The following is a 19,103-nucleotide window of genomic DNA, read 5'->3' on the forward strand; positions in this document are numbered from 1 at the left end:
CCTGGACGCAGTGGCCTGAGCAATGCGCTCCCCATCCTGATGTGGAAATCTAGATCTTCACACTCGGTTGCTCTCACCATGATCCCCGCAATTAGCAAGGCAGCTAAGACGGCATGGGAGGTGATGAGTGTCGCGGTACCTACTTCTAAGTGTATAGAAAACCTGTACAGAGTCAATGAGGAGGAAAATACTTACCTGCTGCGCCATCCGGTTCCCAACTCACTGGTCATGAGCTGCACTTCTACCTCCAAGAGCAGCCACCGGCATACAACACCTACAGATAAGGAGGGAAGGAAGATTGATGTATTGGGCAGGAAGATATATAGCACAGCTAGTCTGGCTATTCGTATTGCCAATTATGCAGCATGTATGGCACATTATACCCACCTGCTGTGGGATGCTCTCTTGCAAGACTCCACTTCCATGACACCAGAGGAGTTTCAGTGGAAGTTCAATGACACTTATGAGAAGACTACTGCAGTGACACAACAGCAGTTAAGTGCATTCAAACATCTGGCTGAGACCGAATCCAGAATGATGGTGACTGCGGTGAGCCTGCGCAGGCATGCGTGGCTCCGTTCTGCTGCTCTACAACCTGACATGAAGGACAGAGTGGAGGCTCTGTCATTTGATGGAAAGGGTTTGTTTCATGAAGATACGGACGCCTCTATGGAAACTTTGAAGAAGTCAAAGTTTACAGCCCATTCGTTTATGGTGCTTTCAAGTGGGTCCAGTTCGACATCTAGGAGTCGAAATTATTATCGGCAGAGACCCAATAGATTTCAAGACAAAAAGGATTATAGGAAGCAATATCGTCCCTATCAGCGCAATAGAGGGTATAACCAGAAAGCAAAGGGAAAGGTGACACGACAGAACGAAAAGGATACTACGAAGCAGAGCTTTTGATGGGACGGTTCGTTCACTGCACTGCCTTGGCAATTTTCACAGCCAAATTGTTGGTCTAATTCCATCACCAACGATCGACCAATCCAGGGCCCAAACCATCGGCCCTGTAGTTGCCAGAAATTCCATCAGACTGGCAAGCCATGCCCAAGCGTGGCACAATATAACATCAGATCGGTGGGTCTTGCATATAGTGCAAACGGGATATGCGTTGGAATTCGAGACCAAGCCTCCATTTTTGGGACTGGCATATACACCAGCCACGGAGATACTTCAGGAGGAGGTCAGGGTGCTGCGGGAGAAGCAAGCAATTACACCTGTGCAGTGGACGAACAGATTGACGGGGTATTATTCTCGTTACTTCCAGATCCCAAAGAGAGACGGCGGGATCCGGGCTATAATGGACTTGAGAGGGCTCAACTGCTTCATTCAGACCAGGAAGTTCAGAATGGTCACTCTGCAGTCTATCCTGCCCCTATTGGTGAACGAAGCATGGTCAGTGACACTGGACTTGAAGGATGCCTATTTTCATGTCGGCATCCAAGAACGCCACCGCAAATACCTGAGGTTTACGGTGGGGGCTCAGATTTATCAATACGTGGTGCTCCCATTCGGACTCTCGGCGGCACCCAGAGTTTTTACCAAAGTTATGGCGGTAGTGGTGGCTTACCTGCGGATGCAGGGACTAAAGGTCTATCTGTACTTGGACGATTGGCTCGTGGTCAATCACAGCAGGGAGTTGCTAATTCAACAGGTGCAGCAGCTGGTGCACCTGTTGGAGAGTCTCGGGATCAACATCAACTGGAAGAAGTCAAAGCTCGAACCGAAGACTCGGGTGAGTTTCATCAGAGTAGTGTTGGATTTGGAGAGGGCAAGGGCGTACGTGCCTATGGAACGCGTTGCCCAGCTGCACTATCTTATCCGTCAATTTATGGAGACCCCTCAGCAACCGGCAGTTCGCATCCAGAGGTTGCTAGGGTTAATGGCTTTGTGTACCACGACCGTGGAGTACACACGGCTCCAGATGCATGTGCTGCAGCTATGGTATCTCCGCACGTTTCTCCCCAATGTGGACAATCAAAGTATGCGCTTGACACTGCCGCCATAGGTTCTGAGGGGTTTGCAGTGGTGGATGGAGGAGTGCAATCTTGTCCAGGGAGTCGGGTTCGCATCACGAATCCCTACATGTCAAATAACGACCGATGCATCCATGTCAGGATGGGGAGCGCATTGCTCAGGCCACTGCGTCCAGGGGTCGTGGACACAGCCACAGGCTGGACAACACATCAACTATTTAGAGCTGATGGCGGTGTTCTTAGGCCTCAGGGCGTTTGAGCCACTGGTCGCAGGAGCGACTGTGCAGCTGGAACTGGACAACACGACGGCGATTGCCTATGTCAATCACCAAGGGGGGACAGTGTCCGTGACATTGTGCCTATTGGCCCAAAGGATTTGGGATTGGTGCATTCAACACTCGGTTCACCCAGTTGCGATCCACATAAAGTGGGTGGACAACTGCTTGGCCGACAGGCTCAGCAGATTCACCAACTTCGACCAAAGACATGAGTGGGAGATACATCCCGTGTACCTCAGAGAGGTGTTCCAGGTTTGGGGGGTCCCATCGATAGACTTGTTTGTGACTTATGCCAACAAAAAGTGTGCCAGTTACTGCTCACGTGCAGGCATAGGCCATGACTCCCTAGGGGACGCTTTCCAACATACCTGGAAGGTGGGTCAGTTGTACCTCTTCCCACCGCTGCTGCTGCTGGGGCGGACAATCGCACGTGTGATGCGGGACGGGGCGAGCTGCATTCTTCTGACTCCGTGGTGGCCGCGCCAGCCGTGGTTCACCCCGCTTCTACAGTTGTCAAAGAGTGTTTTCCACAGGTTCCCATGGGTAGCAGATCTGTTGCAAAGGGAACAAGGAAAGGTGTTACATCCCGAGGTCCAGTCGCTGAGGCTGACCGCATGGAGAATCAACTTCTGAATGATATATTGCTGAATAGCAGAAGGGAGACGACACGGCGTAGTTACGCTTGTAAGTGGAAACAATATCGGACGTATATGAAAGGGAAAGCGATCAAACCCTTGCGTGCAACACCACGTGAGGTGTTGATGTACCTGACTTCGCTGAAGTTGGACGGCCTGGTCAACGTCTCGATTAAACTGCATTTGGCTGCAATTTCTTCCAGGCATAAGGGCTGGGATGGATCGTCAGTCTTCTCCCACCCAGAGTGCAAGCGTTTCCTGAAAGGCATCAATAATTTATATCCGCCTGTGCGTCACCCTATGGAACAATGGAGTTTGTCCCTGGTGTTGTCAGTGCTGACGGAGGCCCCGTTCGAGCCATTGGCAACAGTACCAATTAAGCTTTTGACGTTAAAAACAGCTTTCCTGGTGGCAAACACGTCAGCAAAGCGTGTAAGCGAGCTGACAGCTCTACGGATGGATAAGCCTTACACACAGTTCTATCCGCACAAGGTTGTTATGCGTCTTGATCCGCGATTCCAGACGAAGGTGCTGTCGGAATTCCATTTGAATCAGGAGATAGTCCTACCTACCTTTTTCCAAAATGCAGAAACAGACTTGGAAAGAGCGCTCCACACATTAGATGTGCGGAGGACTCTTCTATATTACTTGGAGGGGACTCATTGTTTTAGAAAAAGTAAAAAGCTTTTCGTCTCATTTCATGGACGTTGCAAAGGCCGTCCAATATCTCGCCAATGCTTGGCGCACTGGCTAGTAGAACTCATCTTTCATGCCTATAAATGTCAAAAGGTGACACCGCCTAGGACGGTGCGGGCCCACTCTACAAGATCCTATGCGGCGTCGGCGGCACATCTGTCAGGCATCAAGATGTCGGATATCTGCCTGGCGGCTACATGGTCCTCTCATCTGCCGTTCATCAAGCATTATGCTCTAGATTTGCGGATGGCAAGAGAGGCAAATTTTGGGAGGACTGTTCTGAAAAGGGTATTGGCGTAGCTATTGGTCTTCTGCACCCACCTCCAATAAGGGGAAGCTTGCTAATCACCCAATTCTTATGGATACAATGGATCACAATCCAGATAAACAGGTTGCTTACCTGTAACTTATGATCTGGATGTGATCTGTTGTATTCATAAGTCCCTCCCGAACCAACCCCGCTGCAGAATCAGTGGGCACAAGAGACTATCGTTGTGTGGATCGTCCCAATGGGCGGTCTGCGAGAAACCTGAAAGGGAGGCGCCCCAACCGCCAATCTCAACAGTCACTGCAAGGTACGTGCAAGCGGAACGGGCGCAGAGAGGAGCTAATTAATCAGCCCGAGAGGTCCCTGCACAGGCGCAGAACCCAGTTCTTATGAATATAATGGATCACATCCAGATCATAAGTTACAGGTAAGCAACCTGTTTATTTTGCTTATGGGAGAAAAGCAGCAGGCTCAGGATAAAATTTCAGCAAAACCTCCTTTGGATTTTGCCAAACACTGGAAAGCCTTCCCTTCTTCCTTGGTTCAAAACTGTTTACTCATTTATACTAAGCAAAAAAATAGTTCTGAGTGGTCTCTGTCCTTCACACTAGTGGGCATCGCGATATAGTGAAGGCATGCTAGGAATTATTCCATGCTTTCTCATCCCTTATGTCTTGACATTAGCTCCTCCCCTTCTGCCTTAATACCACATGACTAACTTTCTCAGTTTTTTGTTCTCAGTTTTTTGTTGTCCACTGAGAAATCAACATCTCTGGTTGGTCAGTGAACTATGATTAACCTTAATTTAAAAAAAAAAAAAAAACACGCCTTTCTCTTCCCTCTTTTTCTATTTACATCATCCCTTGCCAACCACTAGAGTTCTGTTCTGGCAAAACCTCGCCATTGGCAAATTCACAGTTTACGAGGCATTAATGTTTATGGGAAACGGGGTTAGCGGAACCATGACCACAAAAAGACCTAAAAATAAAGGGGGGAAATACCAAAAAAATGTAATATTGCCAAGATCAAGAAGAATGAGCAAGTTGAACCTCTGGAAAAAAATTTAACCCACCCCCACCCCCGGCAAAAAAATCACTCACAAGCATTTTAAATTGGCAAGTTCAGCAAGAGGAATGAGCAGATCGAACCTCTGAAACCTAAAAAAAACCCAACCCGTAGCTGAACCCCCCGTCACTTAAAAAAACTCTCCAGACACGCATACTTGGGTCGTGGCTGGCAGAACCTGTCACAATTTCCTATTTGCATATACTCAAAACCGTGACTGGTAAGGGATGACTGTAGTTTATTCTTACTATTCTCAGAGATTTAACCAGTTCTCTGTCCCATTTGCATTTTGATTTTTTTCTTTGCCCTCCCCCTCTTTGGAGGGAGTGGGAAATTGCTCTCTGAGGTCATTTGTCTGAAAAGCCTTTTTTCAAGCACTGTATTAGTTGTAGGGCGAAGTTCCCTCCTGACAACCACCAATTGTGCTAATTTTGTTTAGGTGAAACACATATCTAATCCTGCACTCATTGCCAGCACTTTACTAAACTGGCACACCAAAATAGAGCATCTAGGCCCCCTGCAAGTTTGTGGGAGTATCATCAAGCAGTATGGAGATTGCTAATAGTGGTTCAGCAGAACGTTCCCTGCCAAAAGCCTCAGCTTTGACACTGGAGACCATAGCTCCCAAGGCCAAATCCTCTGAGTTGGGACAGTCTCCGAAGTCTCCTATAAAAATGGTGGTTCTGGCAATGGCCCTGCCTGCCTGCCTCAGGTCTGACACATGACTGGCAAATAAAGATCAGGCGCACAGAGGATCCTCCCGCTTGATGGCACAATTGTCAACTCTAGCACCAAAACTAAAAAAAAGTGCTCCTTGATTGAGGAACAGAGCACGCAAAAGAAGAAAATGAAGATCTCTCAGCTGATCGCGTCTCATACCGGTGAACAGGAACCCGAGAGCACCATCTCTGCTGCCACCTCTGTCATGGCACCACAGGCTGCAAACCCAAAAAGACTCTGCACAAGACCAAGCACATAGGGTTTCCAGAGCCTCTCTCCCGACCACCTTTGCAGCCCAGCCTGCTACAGCAAACCATTCAGCAGCTCAAACCCAAACAGCCCTTCAACTCAGAGGAGAAATCGGACACTTACCAATCGGAAGAGGAAAGAGCCACTAGTTCCTCTATCATGTCAGTGCCCAATTAGTACATATCTCCCTTTGGAAACTGACACAGGTGCAATTATTATGCAGATCACCCTCCCCGCCCCGCATTTCAGTCAGTACCATGACAAGCACAACAGGGAAGACTATTCCTATCTCTTATTTTCACCCGACAAATGAGATTTCTTTTTTGATGATTCTCACTATGATCCATGTTGTGGAATAGAAAGGCTTCACTCTCACTATTACAGTTGTGGGGACTCTAGAGAACCCTACCATAAAAGCTGTCACTCCGGGTCTAGCTCCCGCCCCCCGATCTCCACGATATAGATGACCTAAATCCCCTTTCAGAGGATGCTATTTCTGTGGCAGGAGAGCACCCTCTCCCCCTCAGCCACGTGTGAGAGAACAGCTACAACCTCACATTGCAATAGCTATTCAACAACACACAGGTTTACCTCTGCCTGAACAACCTGCTAAGCTGCTTCCTGTTACTAAGCCACAACCATCCTTCAAAAGTGGATTATTCTTTACCCCACTCAGCTTCCTTGGAAGTCATAGACCCAGTCCTCCCAGATAAGATACTCCAATCGTCGGGATCAGACTTCAGAAACATCCAACTCTTAATTCAGTTCTGGTGGAAGCAGCTCAGAATAGGTCACAGAATGCAGTGCTGTCTGCACCAGTTGACTGAGAGGGCAGGAAGCTAGATTCCATTGGCAGATGTCTTTATTTGACATCTTCACTTCAGTTAAAGATTGCTAACTACCAAGTGTGCATTACGAGATACAATAATTTATTGTGGGATAAGTTGTCTCGGTTCTTATACAGTGGTCCCTCGACTTACAAACTACTCGACATAAGTATTTTTCGAGTTACAAACGGCAGTTTTAGATCCGGTTTTAGATGCGGTTTTTTCGACTTACAAATTTTTAGATGGGGTTTCCTCGACTTACAAATTTTTAGATGGGGTTTCCTCGACTTACAAATTTTTAGATGGGGTTTCCTTGACTTGCCTGCCTGTTTACTGCCTGTTTATTCTTGAAAAGAAATGTTCCTGTGCAGTTTGCAAGACTTACTGGGGGTCTGGGTCTTTTTTCTAGGCTCCGGAACGCATTAATCCGTTCCCAATGCATTCCTATGGGAAACCGCTTTTCGACTTATGAATTTTTCGACTTACAAATGTGCATTCGGAACGGATTAATTTCGTAAGTAGAGGGACCACTGTATATCCTATCGTCTAGCAAATGGGATGCTGCCCTGGCTTTGTAGAAGGAAGTGTTTAAGTTGAACAGACAACTCTTACATACCACTAGACATGCCAGCAATTGCTCAGCTAAAACTACGGCAAGCTCCATAACCCTGAGGCACCCTGCATGGCTCCATTCTTCTGGGCTAGCCCCTGAGGCACAGACCAGGATAGAGGATCTGCCATTTGGACAGGACAGGGTTTGTTCAGAACCAAGACAGATGAGACTGGAACATGTCCAAAAACTTAGTAATAGCCTTCGTAATCCATGAGCCTAATATCTTCTATATCTTCAAAATTTAATAAGACATACTGAGGGCAACAACGTGCGCCATCTTCCAGGTCATCCATTCACTTCCAATTGGATCAGTCCTTTCAGCAGCAAAGATACTTGCAGTATAAGAAGCCGTTTCCTTCCAACAAGTCATCCCAATCTAAGAGTAAAAGTGAGCATGTGAGCATGACTATTGGGACATTTAAGCAAAGTTGAGAGCCTGTCTGCATACATGGGAAGCAATCACATCAGACAATTGGGTACTTACCATCATACACATAGGCTTTGCCATAGAATTTTTTGAATGTCCTCCACACTCAGCAGCCAGGGACACACCTCCAACTCCGCGGAACAAGATAGACACTTTACTTTGGAAAGGAACCAGTACTGTATCACCTAACAGAGAGGTTCTGTTCTCCTTACTTTACTATATATCCTGAAGAAAGATGGAGGTATCTGCCCCATCATGGACCTTTTGGAATTTAAACTCTGAATGCTCAGCATCTCAGATATTGTTCCCCTTTTGTCCAAAGGAATGTGGTTCACTTCCACAAAACTAGAGGAAGCTTATTACCATGTCATCATACATCCAAAGCACAGAATGTTCCTCTACTTCAAGATAGGATCTCAGAAGATCCAGTTCAGAGCCATGCAGGGTGGATTTGATTTAAATCACTAGTCAGTAAGACCAGATTTAAATAATGGTTTTTTTCATAAAGACTCATTCTTGCCGGTATAATCTTAATATTTAAAACCAGATGAAGGTTTCATTTTTTGTCCTCTTCTAGATAGAAAAATTGCCTAAAATAATCTTACAGAAACTTCTGGGAGAGCATGACATTGTGAATGGATTAATGAAATTCATTTACCAAAAAATTTAAACATTGCATATATACAGCCTCATGCTACATAATTAAAAACTAATCCTTATTTCATGATGAATACCTTTGGACTATAATGTATCTCAAATAGAAAACTATCTTTAGATAGATTTTTCCCCCTCAAAAAGCATTTTATTTAAGAAATCTGATTTAAATTTTAAAAATCTGATTTAAATTTTAAAAATCTGATTTAAAAAACAATCTTTGATTTTTATCCTCCCTGGAGCCATGACATTCAGCCTCTTCACAGTCACAAGAGACTTCACAAAATGTATGACAGTCGTGGTTGGATATCTGCAAGAGAAAGTGATTCAAATATTTCCTTTTTTGGGTAATTGGCTTGTGGCAGCTCCCTCAAAACACGTCTTACAAGCTCAGTTTACTATCACCATCTAGCTACTGCATTTTTTAAACCTCAGAATTAATTTTTAAAAGTCCCACCTACGTCTTATTCACAAAATAAAATTCCTGAGGATGTGTGGCCGTTTATCTGCCAAAAGAACACATCCATCAGATAAAGACTACAGTGCTCCCCATTCTCATGTCTTCCCATCACACAGCAGGAAACATACAATGAATGCTGGGCCTTTTGGTGTCCACCACGGCCATTTTGCCAGTCGAACACCTAAGAATGAGACGTCTCCAACATTGGTTCATAGCTTCTTTCAACCCACAGAAGGATTCTCAGAATTTGCGTCCCTGCATCCCCTGGGAGATTCATGACAGTGACAGCATCCAATGGTTTTCCTCCACAAAGAACCTAATCAGTTACACTCCATTATACGCCCCAAATCTGCATGCAGGTATTACGGTGGATGCTTCAGAGACAGGTTGGGGGCCTCATTCCAAAGTAGGGATGTGCACGGAACTGGTCTGGAGGCCCTTTATAGGCCTTTGAACCAGTTCAAAGAACCGGTGGTTGCGCCAGTCCAACACCGGGGTGGGGGTGGCTCTTTAAGTGCTGGGGAGGGTGCACTTATTCCTACTGTCGCTTTCCCCCCGCCAGCACTCCATTTGTTCCCCAAAATCCATGGGGCAGCAGTGTACCTCCCTGCCACCCCTTCCCCTGTTGTTGGCCGGAAATAAGGAAGTAGAGTGTGCGCATGCACCCGCCACGCACGTCACACACCACACACATTGCATGCATGACGTGTGATGTTTGTGGCAAGCGCGCACGTGGCAGAGGGCGCACACGCACACTCTACTTCCTCATTTCCGGCCAGTGGGAGAATGGGCGGCAGGGAGGTACACTGCTGCCCCATGGATTTTGGGGAACAAATGGAGCACTGGTGAGGGAAAAGTGGCGGGAAGGGTAAGTGTACCCTCCCCCGCCCTTAAAGAGCCACCCCCCTGGTGTCGGACCACAGCTCCACGGTTCCGTGCACATCCCTATTCCAAAGGCCTCAATGGCTTTTTTACTGCATCAGAACAAAAACAGCATAATAGCATATACATCGAAATCAAATAAATAAATAAATAATATAAGTTTCTTAGAACTATTGGCAATTTCCAAGGCCCTGAAGGGTTTTCTCTCACGCGATACGGGTCTAAGAGTTCAAATTCTGATAACACAGCTGCCAAGGCAGCACAGGATCTCATTCTCTCCTTCACTTGTCTCTTGACATATGGGATTGGGCCATCCATCATCGGATTCACTTCTCTGCCGTTCACATCCAAGGCCAAAAGAATGTTGTGGTGGACAATCTGAGCAGAACTCACCTTCTTTCTCATGAATGACAACTTCAGCCCACAACGTTACACAGAATATTCAGAACATGGGGCCAACCCAAATTAGATCTTTTTGCATATCCAGAGAAACATCAATGCCCAAAGTTTTGCACACAAGCAGGTGTAGGACAGGGGACATTAGGGGATGTTTGACGATAGATGGGAGCATAGACTACTGTAATAGGTGTGTACCTCCTAAAAATGAAACCTACATCTATCCCTGAGTATTCCTGCCTGCAACCTTGGAGAAGCCGCTGCCAGTCTGTGAAGATAATACTGAGCTATGTAGACAAATGGTCTGACTCAGTATATGGCAACTTCCTATGTGTGACAGTATACTGGACTAGATGGGCCTTGGACCTGATCCAACAGGGCTGTTCTTATGTTCTCTATCTTTCATATACCTAGGGTGAAACTCTTTTTAAAGGGTCTTTCCAGTTTGTCACCAGATATGCCTTCAGTGATGCCTACCCACCCCAGATTGCCATTAGTACTAACAAATTTAATTGACAAACTCTTTGAGTCTTTAGCTACATGCGACCTTCATTTACTTACACTCAAAACAGTTTTCCTAATGGCTATCACCTCTGTTCTGAGAATGAGAGAGCTGAGAGCCTTAAGGAATTATCCTCCTTACTTAATTTTCCATCCTGACAAGGTGATCCTTAGGACTGACATCCTCTTCCTTCTGAAGGTTGTCTCCTTTTTTCATAGGTCCCAGAACATTTCCCTGCCAGTCTTCTTCCTGAACCCCAATTCTGTGGAAGAGCCATGCTGGCATACTCTCACAAGCCCTGGCTTTTTATATCAGTAGTACATCTTCTTTCAGAGAACTGAAATCCTTATTTGTGATGTATGGGCAGCCTCACAAGGATTGTCAGGCTTCTTCCCAATCAATATCTAGCTGGATTGTGCATATGATAAAATTGGCTTATCAGCTGAGAGGACACCAACCCCTGGACCAGGATTGAAGCACACTGCACTAGAGCTCTAGCCAATCATCAGCTTTCAATAGAGGCATATCTCTGGGATCGATTTGCCAGACAACCACATCACACACACCCCGCTCCAATTTCATTCGCTTGACACTACACCCTAGATGTACGGGCAAGAAGAGATGTAGCTTTGGGGCAATATAGACTCCAGCCTATATTCAGCTAGCTCTCTGACCCTCACTTGCCTGTTTTTACTGTACTGCCACATGCTCTGAAACCTGCCTCTGATGATGAGTTAGCTTGCGATGTGCCCACTAGTGTGAAGGACAGAGACCACTCAGAAGAACATCAGGTTGCTTACCCATAACTGGGGTTTTTCTGGTGGTCAACTATCCATTCACACACCTGTCCAACCACCCTGCTGCAGAGCTATTTGCTGCAGCCTCCTAAACTGAGGAGGAGAAGGTTAGTCATGTGGTACTAAGGCAGAAGGGGGCAGATCTGTTGTAAGACATAAGATATGAGAAAGCTTGGAAAAATTCCCAGCGTCTTCACTACAGCGTGAAGCCCACTAGTGTGAATGGACAGATGACCACCAGAAGAACCCCAGTTACAAGTAAACAACCTAATTATTTTCATCTTGCATTAAGATTATGGTGAATATAGACAGTCAAGAAGCAAGGTACTGTGGAATGTATGTTAACATTTGTGAAACCAGGTGCTTATGGATCAAACTACATGTTACATTAAATGTGTAGTCTGGACTTCTGGTTTCTGGTTTTTACTTGTTAATACTGGCCATGTGTATGTGTGATCGAGATTAGGATCATGGTGCACAGGGAGATACTTAACACTTTCCCCTTGTGCTGCAATTTTGGTGAAAATATTTATTTCCCCACCCCACCCCCAGCTACAATTAGCCTCAGGAGAAAGCTCCTTTAAAGAAAATGACAAGAACAGGCCTCAAGAGGGAACTGATTGCAACCAGAAAGAAAGGCGATTATACATTTTTGAAACAGCAATGATAAATCACCCTTATTTCATCTTAGTTATATTTTTATTCTTTTCTCAAGCTTGCCAAGTTATATAACAATGGTTTCATGTCTTGGGACCAAATTTTAAATAATTGATTTAATACATGCCAAGTTTCAGGTTCTATCATGTGCTGAAAACTAGCAGTGTTGAGCTCTGTGGGCATATTGAATGATGAGATCCTAAATTCAAGTCGTTAATTTAGTGAGAGAGAAGAAATAGTGTTACTACAATAATTGTGCTTTTTCCTGTAAAATACAAATTTAAATTTCATATATGGCTGACAATGACTTTTTTTCCTCCCTAAAGGAAATGTTGGGTGAACTCTTCACACCAGTAGAAACACCTGAAGCACCAAATAGAGGGTTCTTCAAAGGCTTGTTTGGAGGTGGTGCCCAGTCACTTGACAGAGAGGAACTCTGTAAGTTAATCACTTTTTTTAAAGTGGTGGAAACTATCATGCTGAATCTATTCATCAAATGTAGTCAAGTTATAGAATGAGCAGACAACAGCTGTAATCAGTAATTAAGATTAGTGCAACATATGACTTTTTTTCTTTACCACTTGTGTTTCATTGCAAATATTTTTCATAGGATCAATTATTTTTGACAAAAGTATTGCTGGATTGGTTTGGAATTGATGTGCTTGCAGTCACCATCACACCCATTTTGAGTACCCATCACTCTTTTTTTCCTAAATACAATGTTGAGTGTCTGTTTGGTTTTGTTTGTTTTGTTATCAGTTAATTAATTAATTACATTTGTACACTTCCATTTTGTATACTTCCACTTTCATTTGTACACTTCCAGAAATTTCCATTTCTGGGCATTTTACAGCAACATAAAACAAATTGGAAACTAAAACCTTAAAACAATTTAAACCACAAGTCTAGTTAAAAAGCTTGGGTGAAGAAACGTATCTTTATAGACTTTCTAAAAGTTGTCAGACTTTTGGGGAGGCTGTTATTTTAGCCAGAGAGTGCATTCTATCATCTCAAGGCGGCAACAGAGAAGGCCCGTCCCTGTGTACCCACCAGACAAGCTGGTGGCAACTGCAGATGAACCTCTGGATTATCTCAATGGGTGATGGAGCTCATAGAGAAGAAGGTATCTTAAATACCCTGGGCCTAAGCTGTATAATGATATAAGTATAAGAACAGCCCTGCTGTTCAGGCCAAAGGCCCATCTAGTCCAGCGTCCTGTTTCACACAGTGGCTAGATGCCACTGGAAGCCTACAAGCAGGAGTTGAGGGCATGCCCTCTCTCCTGCTGTTACTCCCCTGCAACTGGTACTCAGAAGCATCGTATTGCTGCCAATGGGCTGCAATCGCTGCTAAATGAGCTCTGATGGAGGACGTGCAAAGATTTGACTTTTAAAAGTCCACCACCCTGAGCCACTTTAGGAAGGGTGACATATAAACTGAACAAACAAACAAAAATACAGGACAGTATCAGAGGAGCCCTTCTGGGGTCACCTTTGTGGTGGGTCACAATGTATGAGCTGAATCTCCCCAAATTTGCCTTATAGGAAGATATTGTGAATGGCTTCCTTGAGGTGGACAGGATTGTCAGCACTTCTGATGTCCATAGGGGCAAATTCTCCATGCTGTTAACCACTGCTGTGACATGCAGTAGTTTTCTTCATTGTTGTGACAGGAGTGCCGGATGGTGAGGGAAACAGACAAAGGTCCTGTGGGAGAGTCGTAGAGAACCAATGGTGACAGGGCCACCATGATGTCATGATAATACAATATGCTTTATCCTGCTCTATTTTCTATAGGACCTGAAGTAGGAGTGGAATCAGTTCAAAGAGTAGTCTGTGCTCCAGTCTGTTGTGAAAGCATCCCCTAATTTGTCTCCTCTGCAAATGGTACTGCCTTTGTGGCATCCTGCCTTTGAGGCTGGAGGTGGCCTATAGCTTCCAACTAGTAGCTGTTGATAGACCTCTCCTCCATGAAGTTATCCAAGCCCCTCTTAAAGATATGATGGTCAGAACTTCATGCAGTACTCCAAATGTGGCCACATTATATGCTGAGGCTGGAGGTGGCTATAGCCACCTAGTAGCTATTAATAGACTTCTTCTCCATGAATTTATCCAAACTCCTCTTAAAGCTATCCAGGTTGTTGGCTGTCACCACATCTTGTGTCAGAGAATTGCACGTTGATTATATGTTGTGTGAAAAAGTACTTCCTTTTGTTCGACCTAAATTTCTTGGCAGTCAGTATCATGGGATGACCCCTGGTTCTAATGCTATGTGAGAGGGAGAAACTTTAGGTCCTATACAGAATATGCTGCACTTAAGACCATTGGATTGTATTCAGACTAAGGATGCTAGTGAAGTTGTCCTGATCAAAGCTTGCAAACAAAAGGCAACAAGCACCTAGTTCTGCATCAGTTGGAGAATTAGAGCTGAAGAAGCATTCCTGTCTTCCTTGGATGTCAAAAGGCTAGCAGTTGTCTTTTGCAGCTTGATTGTGCAGTATAAGCCATTTACCCATATTTGGGTTCAAAAGGCAGCCAGTGAACTTTGTCAGCCGGAAATTCTGGGAGCTTGGAAGCCCTATCATTCTCTGGTTGGGGAAGACTTTGTGCCACTGGGAGAGGGAGAGAGCTTCTACCCACTTTTCAACCGAAGTTCCCAAAACAGTTTACATAGATATTGGTTGGTTGGTTAAATAATTAAATAAATAAAATGGTTCCCTTTCCCCAAAGCTAGAGGATATGAAGCCAGAGGATATGGAGGTTTGGAAGCACCTACTGGGATCACACAGGACTATAAGTGCATGCAGTGCCCCACTGTCAGAACAGCCAGTCAGCTCAGCCTTGGAGGCTTCCTGAAGGGGGCTCCAGGGCTGGGCGTGGAAAGTGCATGCCAAGCCCAAGCATTTTGTTCATCTCAAAAATCTCTTCTGGCCAGACTGAACTCTCATCAGCCAAGAATTGTAAGGGTTTCCACGCCTAGTGGCTGCTTTTTGCAGCTTGAGTTTGGCACATGTGCACATTCTTCAAACTGAGTCTCAAAAGGTTACTGCTAGCCTTTGTTTGCAGCACAGGTTTGAAGCACCTGCCTACACTCAGCTCATACTGCAGAAGCCAACCACATTCTTTGCTGAGATCCACTGACCAATTCCATTCAATGAGTGGTTTCTCAGTGGTACTTCTTTTTGTTATACCAGATGAATTGTTCTGAAAGCCAGGGCTCTACTTACAGAAGTTGCCTCTGGCTGAGTTTTGGTAGTTCTCCAAGCCCCAACTACTCCATTTCCGAGGGTCCCCAGCCAGTGCCCTCTAACAGGGATTTCCCAGATGTTGTTGACTACAACTCCCAGAATCCCCAGCTGCAATGGCTTTTGCTTGGGGATTATGGGAGTTGTAGTCAAGAACATCTGGAAGTCCCTGTTAGAGGGAACACTACCCCCAGCCCTTGGGAGCTGCTTTTTGCAGGAGAGGGACACAGGTGCTGCTTTGGGGAGGATACAGAAGGCAAAGTTCCTTTGCCAAGCTTCCTTCATTCTCACAAGGTCTGGATACAACCCATTTATTTAATGGGTTCAAGAGTCCCTAATCTGCATAGTTCAGGCTGCTATAATCTAGGTATATGTGGTACTTCTTGATCTGGATAGTGATCCACGACAGTCATAAATATCTGGTTTCTGTGCCTGCACAGACCACTTCGGGTAAAATTTGTTAGCTCCTCGAGACGCCGCCAACTGCCCACTGCGCGTGCTCCTTGCTCTCTTATATTGGTGGTTAGGCTTCCATCTTCCAGTTTCTTTCTGACCGCCAAAGCGATCAGTATCACTTAAGCTCCTCAGAAAAATAAAAAAGGACAATTATTTCAGCTACGGAACACATTGGAAAAGACTACTCTATGGATAGAGGCAAAAAATAAAAAATAAAATAGTGTATGATTACGGAACGGAAAAATGGATACGTCCGACTGACTATTTAAACTAAGGTACATGGTGGCTAGAAGCTAAGATTACTAAATCGCTAGAAGCTAAGATTACTAAACAAAGACTGATAAATTTTGGTCATGTTACGCAAGCTGATTCACTCGAAAAGAGAATCATGCTGGGAACGATCAGCGGAAGGAGGAGATGGGGACGTCCTTGTACTCGGTGACTGGATATTTTTAAAAATGACACTGGAATGACCATGGCAGAATCAAAGGAAGCTGTTCAAGATAGGACAGCATGGAGTGCATTGATTCCTAGAGTGACCAAGACCTACTGAACGGATAGAAAGAAAAGACACAGTGGCATTTACTGGCAGGACTAGGATCAGAATACGACAACTCTGATTGGCATTCCCCCCATGAACCTCTCATGAGCACAAGGTCCCCAAGGGAGAAAACCACCTTTAAAAGGTGTGTAAGTTGCAAGGGCGAACTCCCCTCAACAGACGGACATCAGCAGTGTTTGTTGTGTTTGGGAGAGGGGCATAGCGCAGCAGCCTGTTCAATCTGCTCTTCATTCTCCAGGCAAACTTTGAAAAATCAAGCAGCCCGTTTTAAAGTGGCATTACTGTAGAACGCACTGAATCCTGTTATGCCCAAATCTCCCTCGACATCGGGCTTGATGTTGAAACTGGCACCGGGGACTGTAATGAAAACTCAGTCTAAATCCTCGGTGCCTGAGGTGGCAGCGGCGAATGTAAGTGAGGGGTCATCCTTCAAAACACCGAAAGCCCCAAAAACCAGTCCCAAGAGAGACAAAACAAAGAGAAAGGGTGAGCCGGTAACTACTGCCCTGCCGCCAAAGAAGCACTGTGATAATAAAAGAGAGCTAGCATGGTGTAGTGGCTAGAGTGCTGGACTAGGACCGGGGAGACCCAAGTTCAGATCCCCATTCAGCCATGAAACTAGCTGGGTGACTCTGGGCCAGTCACTTCTCTCTCAGCCTAACCTACTTCACAGGGTTGTTGTGAAGAGAAACCGAAGTATGTAGTACACCTCTCTGGGCTCCTTGGAGGAAGAGAGGGATATAAAATGTAAAAATAATTTTTTACATTACAGACAAAGAGTGCCTCTCCCATCAACAATATGATGATACGTAACTTTAATAAATCTACAACGGATCAGTCATCGCCCGGGTCAACAAGGACCATGCCAGTACTGGAGTCCCTGGACATCTGGTGGAAAGTGGGTTACAGGACTCAGGATCTTCAGTTGAGCAACCTGGGCTGGAGACTGCAGGGTTACTGGAAGAAATGTCTCTTAACTGGGGGAAAAATACGAAAAATGCCAACAAGGAAGTCATGATCTGCTATTACAAGTCTAGTCCAACTAGAAGAGGTTATTTTAAAAGAATGTACCAAATTTGGAAAGAGAAGCACCCAGATACAGAAATAACGGAACAAAGGCTAGCTGACCAGAGAAGATTCATAATAAGAAATAAAGTATTCACAGAAGTTGAGCTGGAAGAACTGCAAAGAGCAACACAGGCTCAAAATATGGAAGAAGAATTACCACCAACTGAAGAGGTTGCTCAGGCGCAGGTGGAGGAGGTGTTGGAAATAGGGGATGCCACTGTTGCTGAACTGTTTCAAAATCAAAACCAGGCAACTTCCCCTTTCCCTTCACCTCAAAAACCCAAATGCCGTTTAACAGAAAAGCAACAAGAACTAAAGCAAAAAATAACTGAGCACATGAACCAAACAACCACCAGGGTTCGACTTACAGTTCTAAAAACAGTTGCCAAAAAAACAACTTGCTCAGGAATTAAAAGATGTCAATGCTGCACTTGCAGAAATAACAACCAAGAATTTGCAAGAAACAAACCAACTAATGTACAGTGCAGCAACAATAACAACACAAGAGCTCAGATATAAGATCAGTGGACCTGTAAAAAAAGAAAGTAGTACATCACCTAAACGGAAGATTAGATTGTTGTTGTTGTTGCTGCTGCTGCTGCTGCTGCTGCTGCTGCTGCTGCTGCTGCTGCTGCTGCTGCTAAGTCTTGTTTACACAGGCAGGTGTTATTGACTGGTTTGTTTATTGTTGTTGTTGTTGTTGTTTTTTGTTTACACAGTCATTATTATTATTTATTTATTTACACAGTCAGGCAGGTGTTATCGACTGGTTTGTTTTATCCAGGCATCGAGTCCTTCCCAAGGACCTGGGATGGCTTGATTTTATTATGTTGCTATTATTATTACTATTACTACTACTGCTACTACTACTACTACATTTATATCCCGCTCTTTCCTCCAAGGAGCCCAGAGCGGTGTACTACATACTTAAGTTTCTCTTTCACAACAACCTTGTGAAGTAGGCTAGTCTGAGAGAGAAGTGACTGGCCCAGAGTCACCCAGCTAGTATCTGGCTGAATCGGAATCTCACACTCTGACGTTGGCAATAACATTGAGGAGATATGCTTGGTTGCAGGCAACTAATTTACAAAAAGACATGCAAGATCTCATAGAAGCTCTGCCATTTGATGGCAAGGGGCTATTTTGCGAGGAGATGGACACCTCCATGGAGAACTGGAAAAAGTCAAAGCATACAGCATGAACATTAACAACACTGCCTAAATATAGCAATACAAGATATCAACCGTATCAACAGTGGCAAAATACATACCGCCAAAATGAGCGAATGGACTACAGAAAGTCTTACAGAGGTATACTTGGAAACCCGTTGCAAGAAATAAAGTAAACCAACAGAACCGTAACAAGGCTGCGCAGCAAGCCAAACAACACCTTTGATTGGTCGCAGAGCCCATCTGCACTGTTAGTACCCAATCAAACTATGACACAAACCAGCAGCAGGGATGTGCACGGAACCACAGAAGCGTGGTCCGGCACTGGGGGGAGTCTCTCTTTAAGGGTGGTGGTGGTAGTACTTCCCCCCCGCCACTCTTCCCCCCCACCACCACCGCTCTTCCCCCCCCCACCGCCGCTCTTCCCCCTCCAGCGCTGGTGCATTTAAAAATCTTCTTGGGGCGGCAGAGTTCCTCCCTGCCGCCCCTACCCCCGTCG

General features: G+C 45.2%; 1 protein-coding gene across 15 annotated transcripts in view; it reads left to right on the plus strand.

The window, feature by feature from the left end:
• STXBP5 (syntaxin binding protein 5) overlaps window positions 1-19,103 on the plus strand; it is a 235,009-nt gene that overhangs the window by 201,456 nt on the left and 14,450 nt on the right. For all 15 annotated transcript variants that reach the window (XM_053291487.1, XM_053291414.1, XM_053291434.1 and 12 more), the window contains one exon: window positions 12,432-12,543. In XM_053291487.1, coding sequence (XP_053147462.1) covers window positions 12,432-12,543 — 112 coding nt within the window. The remainder of the gene's footprint in view (window positions 1-12,431; window positions 12,544-19,103) is intronic.

Source organism: Hemicordylus capensis, chromosome 1 (assembly GCF_027244095.1).
Source record: "Hemicordylus capensis ecotype Gifberg chromosome 1, rHemCap1.1.pri, whole genome shotgun sequence".
NCBI lineage: Eukaryota > Metazoa > Chordata > Lepidosauria > Squamata > Cordylidae > Hemicordylus > Hemicordylus capensis.